The 16,735-nt window shown below is 50.6% G+C and overlaps 6 protein-coding genes across 6 annotated transcripts; 2 read left to right on the forward strand and 4 right to left on the reverse strand.

Annotated features, from left to right (window-relative positions):
- Window positions 1–157: 157 nt before the first annotated feature.
- Window positions 158–1,592, reverse strand: AFUA_6G11660 (M20 family metallopeptidase; the record flags this gene model as incomplete). The annotated part of the gene is made up of 5 exons (XM_745956.1): window positions 158–387; window positions 443–570; window positions 621–1,010; window positions 1,060–1,442; window positions 1,497–1,592. The coding sequence occupies 5 exons, from the start codon at window positions 1,590–1,592 to the stop codon at window positions 158–160; spliced, it is 1,227 nt and encodes a 408-aa protein (XP_751049.1).
- Window positions 1,593–2,624: 1,032 nt separating this feature from the next.
- AFUA_6G11670 (putative flavin-containing amine oxidasedehydrogenase) lies at window positions 2,625–4,301 on the reverse strand (the record flags this gene model as incomplete). The annotated part of the gene is made up of 3 exons (XM_745957.1): window positions 2,625–2,771; window positions 2,822–4,186; window positions 4,248–4,301. The coding sequence occupies 3 exons, from the start codon at window positions 4,299–4,301 to the stop codon at window positions 2,625–2,627; spliced, it is 1,566 nt and encodes a 521-aa protein (XP_751050.1).
- Window positions 4,302–4,632: 331 nt separating this feature from the next.
- AFUA_6G11680 (uncharacterized protein) lies at window positions 4,633–7,328 on the reverse strand. Its single transcript, XM_077805087.1, has 13 exons — window positions 7,099–7,328; window positions 7,018–7,051; window positions 6,917–6,966; window positions 6,769–6,863; window positions 6,572–6,717; window positions 6,337–6,520; window positions 5,936–6,290; window positions 5,833–5,883; window positions 5,477–5,784; window positions 5,324–5,424; window positions 5,106–5,278; window positions 4,893–5,055; window positions 4,633–4,847 (listed from the first exon to the last, which is right to left on the reverse strand). Exons 1-13 carry the CDS (start codon window positions 7,184–7,186, stop codon window positions 4,820–4,822), a joined length of 1,776 nt encoding a protein of 591 aa, XP_077661218.1. The 5' UTR covers window positions 7,187–7,328; the 3' UTR covers window positions 4,633–4,819.
- A 2,153-nt stretch (window positions 7,329–9,481) lies between these two features.
- AFUA_6G11700 (uncharacterized protein) lies at window positions 9,482–11,293 on the forward strand (the record flags this gene model as incomplete). The annotated part of the gene is made up of 1 exon (XM_745959.3): window positions 9,482–11,293. The coding sequence occupies one exon, from the start codon at window positions 9,482–9,484 to the stop codon at window positions 11,015–11,017; it is 1,536 nt and encodes a 511-aa protein (XP_751052.2). The 3' UTR covers window positions 11,018–11,293.
- A 2,118-nt stretch (window positions 11,294–13,411) lies between these two features.
- Window positions 13,412–13,992, forward strand: AFUA_6G11710 (mannoprotein; the record flags this gene model as incomplete). The annotated part of the gene is made up of 2 exons (XM_745960.1): window positions 13,412–13,747; window positions 13,801–13,992. The coding sequence occupies 2 exons, from the start codon at window positions 13,412–13,414 to the stop codon at window positions 13,990–13,992; spliced, it is 528 nt and encodes a 175-aa protein (XP_751053.1).
- A 944-nt stretch (window positions 13,993–14,936) lies between these two features.
- Window positions 14,937–16,483, reverse strand: AFUA_6G11720 (glycoside hydrolase family 131 protein). The gene is made up of 3 exons (XM_745961.3): window positions 16,304–16,483; window positions 16,118–16,254; window positions 14,937–16,068 (listed from the first exon to the last, which is right to left on the reverse strand). The coding sequence occupies exons 1-3, from the start codon at window positions 16,410–16,412 to the stop codon at window positions 15,202–15,204; spliced, it is 1,113 nt and encodes a 370-aa protein (XP_751054.2). The 5' UTR covers window positions 16,413–16,483; the 3' UTR covers window positions 14,937–15,201.
- Window positions 16,484–16,735: the final 252 nt, after the last annotated feature.

A 16,735-nucleotide genomic window follows, 5' to 3' on the forward strand; every position in this document is an offset into this window, starting at 1 on the left:
ATATACTATTCCAGTGAATCGTCATCCTTACTACTGATGCCAATGGCGCTATTCATGGGCTTGAGAGGACAGGATGCGTTGATGTCGAAAGGAAGGCGTCGAGGGGCAGTTTGCATATAGTAGACGCGTTGGAAGTACTCTGTACTCAGGAAAAAGATCACTCCACGATCGCCATCTCCCATTGCTTCTTTGCCGTCTGGAAGAGTCCCTCATCTGTCAACATGTCCCACCCGATCATTGCGAGAGATTTGCCCACAATGACTGCCTCCTCGTGCGCAGTATCTGTTCCGGCCGCAGTGGCAAACGAGGAATGGTGAAGAAATAAGCCTTCCTGATCCGCGACCGCGAACATGGCATGCAGTGTGGGAACGAGATAGCTCACGTTTCCTACAGAGTCAGCTGTAGTCTGTGCTGGAGGACACAAAAAAAAAAAAAAACCTACCTATGTCTGACGATCCGGTCATGACCTTGTCATGGCTCTTGGTGATCTTCCGTCCATAACGAGCCATGTGAGTCTGGTATCGTTCGCAGAGGGTGTCATTGATCTTGATATCAGTATACAGTTGATCCCTGCATGATCAGCACTTTTAGCACCGGTCAGAAAGCACTAGCAGACCTACTCGACAATATCAACGCGGCAACCCGACGATAACGCCCCTGCCTCGATACAATTGCTGACTCTTGCCATCAACCGATCCAATCCCTTCAGCGTCGGACTGCGCACCTGCCAGAACGCCTTGGTCCGCTCCGGAATGACATTGGCCACAGTGGGCGTCTCCGTAAACGCAACATGCACCCTCTCATCCGGTTGCATCTGCTGCCTCAGCACAGAGACGTTGTTGTACGCGCTAACCAGGGCATCCAGCGCATTGATCCCGTCCCACGGGTTCCCCCCAGCATGCGCGGACTTGCCGGTGAACTCGCAGTGGATCTCCTTGCGGGCGTTCATGAGCACGCCGGCGATACCGTCCGAGTCGACCCCGGGGAAGAGCTTCTTGGGTCCAGCATGACTAGTTTGTCAGTTATTGGAATTAGATGAAACAGTATATATATACTTACGCCATCAGTGAGATATCGACACCGTTGTACGCCCCCTTCTCAATTAACTTTCTCTTCCCGCCCCCATTCTCTTCGGCTGGTGTCCCGAGCAACTGCGCCCGTCCGGGAATGCCGTACTTCTTCAGCAGGGCTGATAGGGCCAAGAATGCCGCCACGCTACTCGTGGTAATGAGGTTGTGGCCGCAGGCATGCCCGATCCCAGGGAGAGCATCGTACTCCGCGTTGAAGTTGATCAGTGGTCCGCCAGAGCCGCAGGTGGCTTCGAAGGAGGTGTCGAGGCCGTATGCGTGACGGGTGACGGTGCAGCCTTGGGCTTCGAGAAAGGCGCAGATGGTCTCGTGGGCTTTGTGCTCCTGGTATGCGGTTTCGGGGTTTGACCAGATCTGGATACGATCCGGTCAGTTACCGGCGGAGGGCAAGGAGTGACAAGGACATACCTCTCGGTTGAGTTCTCGCAAGGAGGACTGGAGATTGGCCAAGGTTGCGTCGATGGACGATTTGATCTCGTCGATGCTGGGTGTGGGGATTGCCATGATGTCTAACTTGATTGTCCATACAGAGTATCGATGCGTCAATGAGAGAATGGCCGTCCTTATTATACCCGGCCAATACCACGCCCACTCCCCCACGTAGCCATGTAGATCAAACATCTACGGCCTCGCCGTAAACCAGGATTTCGACTATGTCGTCGGCTTATCAATGCGGGGTAAGCCTTGGAGCAATGATTGGAGTCCAATTGCCGTCGCAAGGCTCTGTCGATCTCTTCGATATGCTCGGCAGAATGAATCCACAAGTGAGCCATGGTCCATTGCTTTTGTCATGTTGGAGTAGCACGGGGTAGTACTCGGGGTTCTTTCCGTATGCCATTAACCAATTCATTATCCGGGTCTATGCAACAGTACGCAACTATACAGATATGGTTTGCCGAGCTAGCTTCTCAAGAGAGACAGCCCCAAGTTTTCCTATCTTCAGGTGACTATCCCTATCAATCGTCTATCCATGTTTGGTTCCGCACTGCATATCAATCCGACCCTGTTCTGCTGTCATGCACTCAACACCAATCCCGCTAGCTGAGATTATGTCTCCTAAGCCAATAATCTTCTGGGACTTCCATAGTAGAGAGCGAAATTCTTCTCTCTCTGCATTCCGACACTTGGCACTCATCGGGGTTGACATTGGTTTGGACAGACGGCTGACAACTTTGCTATAGGCAGAATGGTGTTTACTCCGTACGTCCAAGTGATTTGTTGCATACCGTGTGGGAGATATCATCGGGACATACTTTTGCCATGAGTGACGAGCTGCCGTATCCGGCTGTCCTCTTCCTGTGTTAACCGGCCAGATTCGTACAGACCGGAATGGAAGCGGCAGCTCGGGGCTCGCGTTGGAGCATTCTCTTTGCCTACCTGTCCAATCTTGTCTCGAGAACGGGCAGAGAGACGCGGTTAAAAAGCAGTGACGGAGATGTTTAGAATTCAAAAGTTGGCGCCAACAAGACGGACCTGAAGTTCGAGAGTTTCGATACGGTTTGTGGTCGATTATAGAATATTCACGCAAGGAATGGCTCACTGCCTTCGTTTATATCGCACTCCATGCGACACAAGCAGGTACTTTGCGAACAGGTCCTCGGCGAAATCATCAAACGGCTCATATGCAGCTCCAAGACGATATGCAGCTGCCAGCCCGGAGATGCACGCAATCTCATGCATATTCTAACACCATCAGCTAGTCCATCACATCCGGGGAGAACACTAAGACCGACCACCATAGTCCAAGCCCCCGCATACGTCGTCCGATTTCTCCCATTAATGAACATCATCCCCGGCACAACACGCAGATAATGCTGCCACCGATGCCCGAACTGCCGCCACCACTTTCTTGCAATGATCTTGTCCGGATCAACATTCTCCCACGTCCACAGGTGCTTCTGCCGATCGTTCAGGTAGATGGTCTGGTAGACATGCCTGTCGGCCTCCAGCGGGGGGTTCCCCTCTCCGACTCTCTGCCGGAACTGATGCTGGTAATTCGAGCAGTCGAACCCCATCTCAATGCACCGCGGTGCGTCGGCAAACGAGTGCGTAAAGTACATCGGCGCGAAGCCCTCCCATCCCTCCGATGTGCATGTCGGCGGCTGCCGTTCCGCGAAGGCAATCTGCTCCCGTTGGGTAGCGGAGACGCCCTTGGCGCAGAGATCGCGCTTGTACCGCGTCTCGAAGATACTGTTGAAGTACGCACTGTCGGAGTGGGTGATGGTGATGTCGTTGTAAAAGGCCACGCCGCCGAGGACGTACCGCTCGCGCCAGGTGGCGTGTTTGCCGAGCAGGGTCTTGGCCTCGTCGGCGGGAAGCGAAAGGACCAGTTCGTCGTACGTCGCACGGAAGTCGTCTAGGGCTGCGTCGGCGGTTACGCTGTCCGGACGGGTGGATCGGGGACGTAGCGTAATGCTGTGGTTGTTGCGTTGCAGAATCTCGACGCCCGTGTTGAGACGGATGTCGACGCCTCTGGACGCGAGGTCTCCAGCCCAGTCGCAGTAGAAGTCGCCTAGCTTGGGGAATGTGTACATGGTGGGTTGGTTTGGGAGGAGTGTGTCTGGGTCGTACTCCCAGAGCCGCATATTGGGATCACAAAACAGTCTCTCCAGCAGCGCGGCCGAAACGTTCGGTGTCTGGTTCCCCGTTCCCAAGAAGAGCGCCATGATCGGAATGACCATCTTATTGGCAAACTCCTCGCTAAACCGGAACAGCTTCATTATCACCTTGATGGGCAAGAGCCCCAGAATCGGAAACAAACGCTTGATCCATTTGAGCACGCGTCCCAACTTCTTGATCTCGCCCGACAGCTGGTCAACCAACGGGGAGGGAAATACATTCGTGAAGAAATTCTCCACGCCCTTGCCGAACGCGACTTGCAGTTTCACCGGGCGAGGCTCGTAGCCGTACCGACGGAAGAAGTGGAAGGTGTGCCGGAAGATCGGAGAGCCACCTTGCACGCCATCGTTGAGCCAGTCGGCGCCGTAGCGGGACTCGTCAAGAGAGATGGAGGTTGCTTGGCCGCCGGTGCACGGGGCAATATCGAAGAGGGTCACGTCGAAGCGATCGGGGTTCTTGGCCAGAGCAGAGGCACAGGACTATTCATTCAATCGTTCAACTGGGTTCTGGACAGTTCGACCTGGGGGACGAATGGCTTACCATGCCTGCGGGCCCTGCGCCAACAATAGCAACTCGGGTTTTCTTTGGGGGCATTTCGCTATTCTATGGTGTTAGAATAAATTAGGAATCAAATTGACGTTGTGAGCATCGTCTGTGGCTTATTATGCTTGTCGTGCGTGACCATGACATCAATTCCGCCATCATCCATCATCGGGATCATGGATCTCAGATCGATCAGATCGACACTCGATCGCTCAAGAAAACAGCCAATCATTGTGATACAAGCAGAAATAATCTTTGATACGATTATGCGGACTCTTCTGACTCTGGAGTCTGGATGATCATGTTTCTCGCTAGTCAATGGGCCTTAATCTGACGTCAACTGGCATCGACTAGGACGATCAATCGCTAAAAGAATAGTAATACATGGAAGCCCTCATACACGCGTCGATCGTCTGTGCAATTGATATTACGCTAGTTAACTTGGAAATACTTACACTGAGCATATACTCGAGCACTGTGCTTGCCAGATGTGGAGTAAAGAGCAAAACGGCTCAACTGATATGTAGCTCACTCTTCGATCCCAGCAAAGGACAGTGTGTAGTTGCTTGTCACTTCTCTACCCACATCGACGGAACCCTGCCTAGCATTAGCTTTGCCTCGGAACACAGGGAGAAAACTCACCGAACTTCAACAACCGCACACCGACCCCCTTGGACAGTCTCCACGGCCTTCTTGAGCGTCGAATCAACTTGGTCCGTCTTGGTGACCGTCGCCCCCCACGCGTTGCCAGCCGCCGCCGCAATACCAGGGTAATCCGGCGACGGCTCGAACGACAGGTTCATATCTACATCCATTAGTATGTGGAGAGCTACTCGGCTGAAAAGGAGAGCCTACCCCCTCTGTTCGACTTGGACGCCAGACCGTCACTGTGGACAAGCAATGTCGACACCTTGGGTGCGTTCCAGCCGCTATTATTCAGCACAACCAGGAGGAAAGGAACGTCGTATCGCCGGGCGATCCAATACACGGATTCCATCTGCGAGAAGAGGTAGGTGCCGTCGCCGACGCTACATGTGTCAGCTCAGCCTACACCTCAATGAGCGGGAGCTTACATTGCGCAGATGAAAGAATCTCGTTTGGCCATTTTGACGCCCAGTGCAGCACCGCCGCCCCAGCCGAGGCCGCCTGCGCCGCTGCCGTAGAGCGAGCCGGGCTGGTGTGTCAGGTGTCAGCTAGGTCAATGGCGAGGTAAGTGGTACACATACCTTGGTAAGATTTAAGTGATGGATGATGGGAATAGCGTTGGTTACGGCTTCAATCACAATCACAGTGTCGTCCGGTAGGTGCTGTCGGAGTCTGGACGACAGGTATGGCACCGTCACAATACCTTCTGGAGAAGGTACTTCGAGGTCACGCAGGCTCTGTCGCCATCGTCTGTAGCGTGCTGCGCGTGCGTCGAATGCTTCGGCGTATTTGACTCGATCAAGAGATTGCTTGTCGAGGTAGGTGTTGAGCTGTTGCAGGGCTAGCTCGCAGCTGACCTTATATCGCCGGGTGGCCTGCATGAAAAAGACTACCTCCGTTTAGCATCAAGGGCATTCCGCGGAGAATCCGAGCTCACCTGGCATCTGCTGCTTCAATGGGTCCACGTCGAGGTGGAATATCTTTGTTCCTGTGCTATGTGAGCCATTGTCTGGGGGGAAAAAAGTTGTAGAAGAGCATACCATCTGCAGGCTTGCCCGCCGTCGGAACCCAAGGAACATCACAGTCCATCACCAGGATGACATCTGCCTCACAAACAGCCGGATGCGTGCTGACCGTCACACCAAGATATGCCTCGTGATCACTGCGGAGGCTCACGTCCGACCCGACCGTTTCAATAACGCTAATCGGGAGCTTGTCGCATAATTCTGCCAGGAGCGGCGGCGTCCGTGGATTCCGACCCATGTAGCCTGTGATGATCAACGGCCGTTTGGCGCCTAGCAGAGCAGCGGCAATGCGCTCGACCTCGGGTTCAGGCAAAGCACACGGGGTGACGGGGCCCATGAGCTCGTTTCCAAGGTCGGGAATTTCCACTTGCTACTTTCCGTCAGTGGTTTTCCTCGACATGCGAGCTGACACTTACCTCCTCCAGAACTTCGCGTGCGGCAGTAAGATATGAAGGACCTTTCGGATCAGACATGGCAAACTGCATAGCGCGATACACCATCTGCTTGATGTTGCGGCCGGTACGGATCTCGCCTGAATAACGGCAGTACTGCCGCACGATAGATGCTTGGTCGGGCACATCTTGCAACCAGTGGATGAACCTGTGGCTGTTAGACTGCATTGTAGGCAAAATGAAATGACAGATAGCTCACTCTGTTCTGGAACCGAGCATCTCCCCGCCGTCGGTGAACGGACTCAATCCCGCAAAACACAGGACGGGCACTCGGGTGACGGAGGCATTGTGGATGGATTGGCCCATTGCTAGGGTTCCGCAGTCGACATGTACAATGACGCATTGCTTTTCAAGTTAGTGAGATTCATTCAGTTGGAGCATTAGATTCAAACGTACTGGTGATCCGGTTACTTGAGCATAACCCAAGGCCGCAGATAAAGCGACCAGTTCCGAAGGACAGGTGATGATCGTAGGGAATCTGGTCGACTTTTCTACACGCTTCATTATTTACTTGTAAGTCTCACTCAACGGCTGGAACACATACCCTGTTTCGCTTTGATCATCGCCTCGATCATAGCCGGATGGTCACTCCCCCTGATCACCGTCAGAACTCAGTACAACGGACCAAAGAGGACTGCGACTGACAGATTCACAAAACAATACTTGACTCCGGCCTCAACTGCATTATATCAGCCCTGCAAATCAACAGCAGCAGAGTTCATATACCCAATGCCTCAAAGAAGCCTGTGGCAGCGGAGTCAACACGCGCATCACTCTCCCATTTGCGTTTCTTCGTCTGGATATCCCGGTTCATTGTGATTTTTTTTGTCGATCAGTGAGCAATATAGACCTCGTCACTTTCTCCAATGCAGAACAAGAGCTTTATGAAAAACTTTACCAGTCTACAACTCGGAGATATCAACAGTCGAGTACCGAACGGGAGCATGGGATCTGCTTGTGTTTCTTGGCGCGACTTCGGAACATCCGGGGACCAATTAGACGCGTGCAAATAGGGCGACGAGCTCGTTTCTTCCCCGCGTTGCCTGCCGATGGACATGCCGAAGTTGATGGCATATGGAGACAGATATCATCCGGGGAGGGCAGTTAATCCAGTGCGGCGGAATTTATCCGCTTTGAAAAGAGCGTCTTGAGGCAGTTGAACAACTAAGGATTCAGACCCCCCATTTACTTCAGTACTCCGTATATGTGGCTGCTGGCAGGGCACGACGACTGCAGCCATATCATGTACCTAGATTCACCCTACATCTCTACCCAAGCATTGTCAGGCAAGGATTAGTAGACTGTCCCACTCCTACGCCGCCGGCTCCCTTTGCCGATGCCGTGGGGGTGTTCCCTGGCGATCCCTCCTGTACTTGCCAGGCTGGAGAGGCAGAATTCCATGAGCGACATGGCGAGCGATCAGCTGTTGTATCTTGCGTCGCAGCGCATCATAATCCAGGATAATGGAAAGAAGCCGGATAAGTTCATGGTGATGCAGTGGATCCTGACGCTGGAAGGGTTGGAGAACGCTCCTGGGACGGGGCTGGAGGACCATAGTATCAGCATTGAGTCGTTTGCGACTCGGATACCGTATGATGCGCTGTTTTAGAAGGTGCAGAATGCCTTCACGCCTTGGAGCTATCCGAGTGTGGTGCTGTTGGACTATGTGGGCGATTTGCAACAGTTGTACGATGATCAGCCCGTGAGGAAGGAGTTGATTACGTTTGGTATGGCGATGAATCTGGCTATCGCCAGTAAGAACTGTTATGCTGGGGGTGGGTTGATAATATGGCGACTCTATTTGAATCATGCCACAAAGAGACATTTGGCATTGTTGCTGTTGTACTGGTAGTACACAGAGTGCTCTGATGCTGTGCCGTACAGCCAGGTTGCGGCTGTGGTTTTTTTTTTTTTCAATGAGGAAGCCTCGGGCAATGTAGATGGAGTTTGAACATGTAGGGTGTCAGTTGGTATTCAGCTAACTCTTAGGCCCTTTTCCTCTGCTGTACCATGTCGTTACCGTCGTCGGCCCAGTTGGGATCGCTAACCACTGTCAGTATGCTTATCACTCGCGGCCAGTAAACTCACCTGCCGTATGGTCTGCAACCCAACATTCTCCAAGTATGCGCTTCCTGTCGAAGTGATATGCATCATCAGACTGCCTGCAGAACATCCACTATCGATTCCAGCCGTTGAAGAACGACATTTAGATGGTGTCAGTTCAGTGCCAGTCGCGCCACCCAACCGCGTGTGACAATCTAACTCGTTAACAAATTCTACAAGCAGCCTTATTCAAGTTTATGTGTCCACAGACGAGGGGCTTCCTCGACATACTCCTTGCCGTTTGTGTCAAACACGTGGCGCTGAACATTACTGAAGGCCACGTCGTCAAGAGTGATGCCGGTTGTTTGGGGGAGGGGGAGCCGTCTTGTAGGCACCTCCAACGTCTGAGGACTGTGCATAAAGACAGCGGCAGTATGTCGAGGACATTACAGCCCCAATCGGGTCGTCTCAAGGCATTGTGTTGGGCTTGATTGGCGGCACCCCCGGGGCGCCTCACTGTTGGTGCATGATACAAGATACTCGGTTATCTTAGAAAAACTGAGACGCACATTTGCCAGGAATGCTTCATATTATTGGCTACTTGCGTGCTTATGTGTTATAAACCTTTGTATCTGCCTTCTAAATAATTCTGGACATATGATGCTTGTAACCTTGGCTGACACTCAGGGAGATAAGTTTCATTATGGATGAGGAAACAACAACAGCATTAAGAAATGACTATAATAACACTACAATCATCTAATCACACAAAAAAGATAATCCACTTAACTCACTCTTTTCAGAAATAAATGCCTTCCCATCCACTCGCCAATTCCTATTTTGGCGAGCGGGCCTTGAGTGTTTCTTTTTCAGTGCTTTTTTCCGTGCTGTTTTCAGTGCCTTTTTCAGTGCCTTTTTCAGTGCGTTCACCTGCTGTGCCTTCTGCTGTTGTGCCTTCTCCTGCTGTATGTTCACCTGCTGTGCATTCACCTGCTGTGTGTTCTCCTCCTATGCCTTCTGCAGCACCTTCTGTGGTTTGTGACACTGCTTCTTGGTAGTGCTTAGAATGAGACTTAGAAATGATCCTGAGCTCCACATAATCCACTGTGATACCGACTGGGACAGACAGGATCTCTACGATGGGGGGAACACCCAGGAGCCTCAGCTGATCAATTGTGTCCGAATCTTTGAGGGATATCGCTCAAAATATGTTCCCAAATCCAAGTATCTGCACAAAGTTTTTGAAGTCGAAAACTTGGAGCTTACAGACCGTGCCTCACCTATTTCTGAATGGTCTTATGAATCTGAATTTGAGAAATTATTCTCTTATCCTTTTGTCTCATCATATAAGCCATGTCTCCAGGTTTCGCGTGAAGAGCTGTCAGCATTGGCTTTGATTCTGGGGATGAATCTATGCGTCTGCGAAAGCCACAACCCATATTCACTGCACGGCGAAGGGGCTTTTGGAATATCAGCATCAGCAACATTGAGCCATGATATGCACTGGCAGTTAAGGTTCGTGCGGACATCGAGGCGGCCGAGGCATGATCCTTCAGCTGGCAGTGGCTATTCGACTCTCTTTGCTAAGTATCTAGCATGCGGCGCTATCCCATTTGCACGAGGAAATAGTGAAAATGATTCAAAATGGATCAAGTCTGTCTACATACAAGATCTCAGCAAGTTCGAGGAAGGAGGATATTTCAAGGATCTCAAGGATGACGATTGCCTGCCAGACGCTCTAGAATACCTATCACGACTTCCCACCTCTGAGACAACGATGCTCTGGCCCCATTTGCTTGAGACACAATCAACAAACCGTCACAAGGATTGGGGCTTGGTAAAAACAATTGATAATCAAACAACAGGGACTTGGTGGGACGCTGTTGCTGGAATTCCATTTGGCGGCCTGGTACCACAGACGACGAGAGAAATAAAGCAAGCGGTCCAATTCACAGTCTCTGAGCTACCAACCGTCTTAGACATCACTACTCGTTGCGAAAGTGACAGTTTGCTCAATGAGCTTGAGATGCTCATCAATGAATCACATCGCCAACATGAGTCGTTAAACCTATTTGGCAACCATGTCCACGAGAGAGCAAAATCACTGGATACCGATATCAATTTCGTGACCAAGTGTTACGATACTAGAGACGCTGCAGCTGTCTTTGGGCGATACATGACTCTGCTAGAGCACCTCAGTGCTACTTGCTTTCCTGGTGGGTCCGCGAACGATTTGGAGTCACTGCATGGACAAGTTTCTTCATACCTGAAAAGAAGCTATCGGACATGGATAGCAAGTGATTCCAAAAAGGATACCAAAGATGTATTACAGAAACTCGGTATAGTAATCAAAGGTGTCCGGCGAGCGTATGAAGAAACGAGAACACTCTCGCCTGATCAAACAGCAAAAGTGACTTGCTGCCTCATTGCCGCTTGGGCAGAGAATGTGCAAGAAATTAATCTAGGACTGCGACGGCGGAGTCAAGACTCGATTGCAAAGCATGGCCGGATAGCGAATGGAGAGATGATCAACGATCAAGGCCGGCAATTGGATCATACCACTTATGTGGAAGATCTGCCACCAATCATAGCACTGTCATGAACGACTACTGCTGTTTCTCGTTCAGCAGAAGAAGTGTGTAGATTCAGAATTAGAAGCATCAGCTGGAAAAGCGACGTATTTGCCATCAGAGGAGGTGGCAGTGTGTGGGATGCAAAGCGGTCTCTCTTTATCGCAAAATCCCCAGGGAAGGTAATGCCCTTGGGGTAGTTGCATCAAAATCACAAGTGACCCTTCCTTGGAGGACGCCGCAGCGGGGCCGTGTGTGTTCACGACGGTCATCTATTTTCCTAGGCTGGCGGGACCAAACGACCGGCGAACGAGATGAATTGAGGCGACTCCTCAAAGACGTTAAGCGTGACCTATTCATCCTATGCAAGCTGAACACAGAGAAAAAGCTCACATATGAACTTGGGAAGGGGATCCCGTCTCACATGTCGTACTCTGGAAGTTTGGAGCTGCGCGAGCTCGCAAATGTTGCGGTCAACTCTCTGATGACCATGACAATCAGGGGCTTGGTTAAGACGGTACACGGGACTCGAGGTATCGTTGGAGAAAATCTCAAAGGCGGGAACAGTTGCTGGACTCAGTAAAGTCACTCTTAAGATGCTCCGTGAAAAAACACCAGTCAGGCGAGCTGGAGGTTGCGAATGCCAAAGACATGGCGTGGGGTTACGGAGACAGATGAATTGAACCTTTGCCTGAAGGATATTGAGCTGGGCAAGGACATTAGCCACTCCAGTTCCCGGAGATTCTTGAAGTGCCTTCTATGGATGACCTGATCAAAACATACCTGCCTCTATGGAGGAATCAAAGGTAGGGAGTGGTGGTGTTAAAATGTGTATGCATTCCACGATGCTGTGTATGCAGACTGGCAATGTCTGCGATGTCCACAGATCGACATTCGCAATTGTATAGGTGAATTGGGTCCAAATTACAGACATGCCCAAATCTACAACGGTATCTTTAAGTTTAAATTATGGTTGCGAAGGCAGTATTTGTCACATTTGCCTGGATGTGTGCTGAGATCTCATTGCTTGAGGGTCGAATGTCGCCTATTCAATGTTTGAATAAAGATATATGAGTTATGAGTATAGGCTCGCAGGTCTATAATAAGGTGCTCTAATCATTACATGTAGAAATAAATAAAACATAAGAACAATCACTGATAAACCACACGCGTTTCCAAGCAATTAATGTATTCACCCTGTACACTGATCATGTACGCAACCACTCGTTATAGTTACATATTGATCATGATGAGTAAATACCTACCCAATACCTTCATACTGGGCTAATGGGAAATCAATTCTTGCCACAGGTAGACGCATAGTCATCTAGCACTTGAGGAATGACAGTTTCCCAAAGCTCCGGCCCTTGAGATAAGCATTCATCTTGTCGCACATATCCGTTGTGATAAACATCGAGAGCTGTTCCATCTCACCCAGCGCCATAGGCATCATGTTCTCTTTCAGGCAAGTCCCGATAGCCTGCATTGCCTTCTGATCCTGGCATAGATTGGTCTCCCCTCCGTCCGCAGCACACTTCTCCTCAAATTCTTGGTTATATCTGCGGAGATACTGTCCGCAATACTGGCAAAGTCAGACAGACCCATTTCATTCATGCCGGTCATGACGATCTGGCCGACGATTTTGCTGTTGATCCATTGTTCAAACTGGGTATTGTTACAATACAGCCTTTCTTGCAGATGCGTTCGTCGAATGCCTGTAAGGTGGTGTCGAGCTTGCCGGGGATGAAACCTGAGATGGAGGTGCAGCTTGATGGAAGCGTGCAGGAGATGGGTGTAGCTAGAGAAAGAAGACCGTATAATTACAGAGTAGCTGTAAGATGCTTCTTGAATGGTTTTCCTGGAGATTGACACTGGGCCCGTAGAGCAATGACGACTCCTTCCTTGAGCTGTCGACATTCGCTGTTGTTAATGGTGTATATTTTATCAGATCTAATGTAGTGATCAAGCATCGTGGAATATCTCGTGCCTGCGTCAAGAGGTCTGCTTAATCCTTGGGAGAACGTCAAATCTGCCCCTTGCATGGATCAACGGCTATGGATGCTTGAATGTGGCAGGTGGGTCGAGTTTACTTTATACAGGACGGGATACTCAGGGTGTAGCCTCATAAACAAGTATCAGAGTTACACTATATACATGGGGATTTAGCCTCAACTGCAGGATATTCGATGGTACCCTGCTTTCCAACTGTCTTTCATACTATCTACCTAAGGAGTATTCGCTGGCATGGCGCGACGTCACATTCCGGATATGCTCTACGGTATTTCTCTCCCTGCTTTGGGGCCGTTTGACATGTAGGAATGGGCAGTCTGCTGCCCCAATTATAAAGCCATGAAACAGAACTGAAGACATCCCTAATCATACAACACTTTTGATTTGAACCCAATTTCATTCACTCCTAAGACACAATGCTCTTCTCCCGCGTGGCCCCAGTAGCCCTACTCGTCGCCCTCGCGACGTCCTCCCTGGGCGCGGTCAGTGCCAAGCAGGCTATTGAAAGCATGAATGCCCTCCAAAATACCGTCTCTGAGGCCCGCAGAAGCATCGAGGGATGGAACGGCGGCCTTCTAGGCGTCATCCCCGTCGCCAGCAAACTCCAGGAGGTAAAGACCTCTGCCACCGACACACGAAGAACCATCGAGCAGTCCGATGCTTTTGGTGAAGATGACCAGGAGGATGTTCTAGCTGCTTATCAGCAATTGCATCCGGAGATTGTGGGAGCCCTCAATGCAGCAGAAGAGAAGGTGAGTCGCCCCACCGCCCTATGTAATGGCCAGCAGTGCTGACCCAGATTCAGGCACCGGCATTCAAAGTTGCGGGAGTGGCCTTCGTGGCCAGGGCTATGATGGATGATCTCAAAAGTGAGAAGGAGAAATTCGAGACCACGATGCAGGGAAAGGTCCCTGCTGAGAGGTACCGCAGCGCTGAGTCCAAGGTTGCTGAGGTTAATGCTGCCTTTGATAGTGCTCACAAGGCGCTCTCTACTTAAGTGGCTGAGCACTGTGCCTGTGAAGCACAGTGAGGATGGCGAAGGATACTTCCCTACCTTAATTTCCTGGGCTTATCTTGTTGAGAATGGCTTGTTTAATCAGACTTGCATGCTGGCAGTCTCTACGTCCTGCTGGTCTAACAAGTAGCCTGACAAGGAAAGCATACATTCCTTGGGAACGACTGTAGATGACAGATGAGACTGCGCAGAATGCAGAACTGAGTTAATACTGAGCATGCAACCTCTGGATTCTCCAGGGTTGCCATATTTTTTCACACTTGATAAGGTGATGTGATCCCTTTGCATCGCATAGTTCTCATGCCCATAACTATGAGGTTTGTTAGAGCCAGATATACACATAATATTTAAGCTTCCCAAGCCAATAACGAGGGCCTTGGCGAGGCCAGACCACGATGCAGTCAACAAAACTAGATCCAGGGACCTAATTTCAGAGCTTATGTTCCTAAGTATATTCTTGACTTGAACCAGAAACAACTAATGTAATTATTTTGATATCATACAGAAGGCACCATGCTCTGTGGTGGCAAGGCAGTACGTCTATTAGTGGCATCAAGCCAAGGTGAATGCTCATTAGGCCTCTTTCTTGCTTTACTCTATAAGTTATGAGGTATGCAGCATTATAAGCTCTATGCTTGGCAGACAAAAAAAAAGCAACGTCAGTTTGAATCATGTAACAGCTGTAGAAGCGTCCTTTGTCAATTAATAAATAATGTTCAGGATTCTATCCAGGGAGTTTAACGACTTTCTCTATCTTTCTTATATGTGTTCCCAGGGAGAGGAGGCGGGAGACGGAATATATATCACATGGGGGTTCCTTTTTATTAAGAGCAGACAAAAGAGCTACTTAGCCAGGATAGACCCTTATAATTATGGATGCTTCTATACACCTACGCTTCTAATGCTGAAGGAGCAGCGCATTCCCCTCTTGCTACAATTGACTAATCAATGAGGCTTGGATCTAGTTTTACTGGCTGCGCTGGCATTCAGCATGAATGTTCACAAGCTCAAGATAGCGTATTCCATGCTTTCTGGAAGTTTGTAGGCCGAATAACCCAGACAGACAGTCTAGCTCTTGGACAACTCATATCGTACACCAACTACCTCTAGGCTTGAGGAATACAAATCGGGTTCCTGAACTGATTGCCTCGCAATGACCTTATCAAGTTAATATTGTCATCTCGAACCAAGTTACCCACGGCGCGCAAAATCACGGGCGTGCACGCTGTTGGAACGAGAAAGGAGAGCGCTCAAAGCAGCCCGAAGATCAGCGAGAAGCTGTGCAGCAGTGGTGGGAGCGGGCAGCTGGGGCGAGGATTCAGCGGGGGTTGCTACATTAGTGGCGGGCGCAGAGGCGGCAGGCGTTGTCACAGCCTGAGAGGCTGGGGTTGCAGTTGGCTCTGTAGAAGGGGTAGAAGACGGTTGAGGGGTTGCTTGGGGGCTGGAGGAAGTGGAAGCAGGAGGGTTGGAAGCACTCGAAACAGTGGACGGGGTCGAGCTGGAAGAACCAGAAGAAGAAGAAGAAGAAGAAGAAGCGGGAGAACCAATCTCCTTCGTGATAGGTGCCTGCTCAACATAAATGCCAGACCAGAACCAGTCTTCCGGTGCGTCGTTGGAGGCTCCCCCGTTGGGCAGGCGCAGCTGGCCAACGTGCCAGTCCGCCGAGTTGGTAGAGGTGGATGCGCTGACGGGCGAGACCACCTCGGTCAAGGGATCGGAGCCGTTAGACGCCCAGAGGCCCACCTTTTGGGACGCAAAGTCGATATCGTAGGCGAAGTTGTACCAGTTGCCTGGCTCCAGTTGGATGGACCAATGTGTTTGGCCGTTTGCATACCAGCGCAGGGTGTTGTCGGATGAGCCGGACGCGCCATACTTGAGCTCAGTGAAGTGGCTTTCGAAGAACGCGATCTGATGCTCGAAGGAGGCGTCAGGGGCATTTGTTGTCTTGGTGGACAGGGAGAAGTGGTAGTATAGATGGCCCGAGCCAAGATTGGCAGTTGTCTGGGGGATGAGTTCAGATCGCTCCATGTTCTGTCCATTCCAGAAGGAGGTTCCGTCCTTATTACTGTTAGTCACTCTTTCACCAGCGCACGAGTAAATGACATACAATGGTGATTCGAACCCCCTGGGCGTCGCTCGTGTCGGCTGGGTTTTTGAAGTCGGGGGACAGGCCCAGATACTCGCTTGTTTTGCCACTGCCATGGATGTACCATTGCCATGATCCAACTTGGTTGGACCAGGACCCTATATTATCAGTGAGAGTTCAGAATCAGAGACAATGGCAGATGAATACATTTGTCAAAGTCCTCGACGGTAGCGGAAGAATCGAAAATGCCGCTCCATAGCACGGATCCAGCCAGTGAGGAAGCGGGGAAAGCAAGAAGAGAAATGAATGACCTCATGGTGGGAGAACTGCAGTAAGGAATGTAAGAAAGCGAAAGTGTGACCGGCACAGCTGGTTGAACAAGTAAACTGTGGGCTGTAGAGCACTAAAGTACTTGGAACGGTGAAATGATCAAGGGTGGAGCCTGTTAGGGTTAGATTGGTGGGCGAGTGCTGAAACACCCGATTTCCTCCCTGGTAGTTAAGCTTGTTTCACTTTGATCAACCGGTCTCAGTCTAAAGCTTGATAGATTGGCATAATTCAGACTCTTGAGATATGCACCCTGGCAGTCGGCCCCTGAGTGGGGCGCTTCCTGATTATCCTGCAATAATGATGTTTCCA

Source organism: Aspergillus fumigatus, chromosome 6 (assembly GCF_000002655.1).
Source record: "Aspergillus fumigatus Af293 chromosome 6, whole genome shotgun sequence".
Classification (NCBI taxonomy): domain Eukaryota; kingdom Fungi; phylum Ascomycota; class Eurotiomycetes; order Eurotiales; family Aspergillaceae; genus Aspergillus; species Aspergillus fumigatus.

Excerpts from the sequence above, each read along its gene's own strand:
- AFUA_6G11720 (XM_745961.3), bottom strand. The coding sequence starts at position 16,412 with ATGAGGTCATTCATTTCTCTTCTTGCTTTCCCCGCTTCCTCACTGGCT. Across the intron at positions 16,255-16,303 it reads CGTCGAGGACTTTGACAAAT|GGTCCTGGTCCAACCAAGTT; the intron begins GTATTCATCTGC and ends CTGATAATATAG. Across the intron at positions 16,069-16,117 it reads AGGGGGTTCGAATCACCATT|GACGGAACCTCCTTCTGGAA; the intron begins GTATGTCATTTA and ends AACAGTAATAAG.
- AFUA_6G11680 (XM_077805087.1), bottom strand. The coding sequence starts at position 7,186 with ATGAACCGGGATATCCAGACGAAGAAACGCAAATGGGAGAGTGATGCG. Across the intron at positions 7,052-7,098 it reads AGGCTTCTTTGAGGCATTGG|TTGAGGCCGGAGTCAAGTAT; the intron begins GTATATGAACTC and ends GATATAATGCAG. Across the intron at positions 5,425-5,476 it reads ATCACTTAAATCTTACCAAG|CCCGGCTCGCTCTACGGCAG; the intron begins GTATGTGTACCA and ends CTGACACACCAG.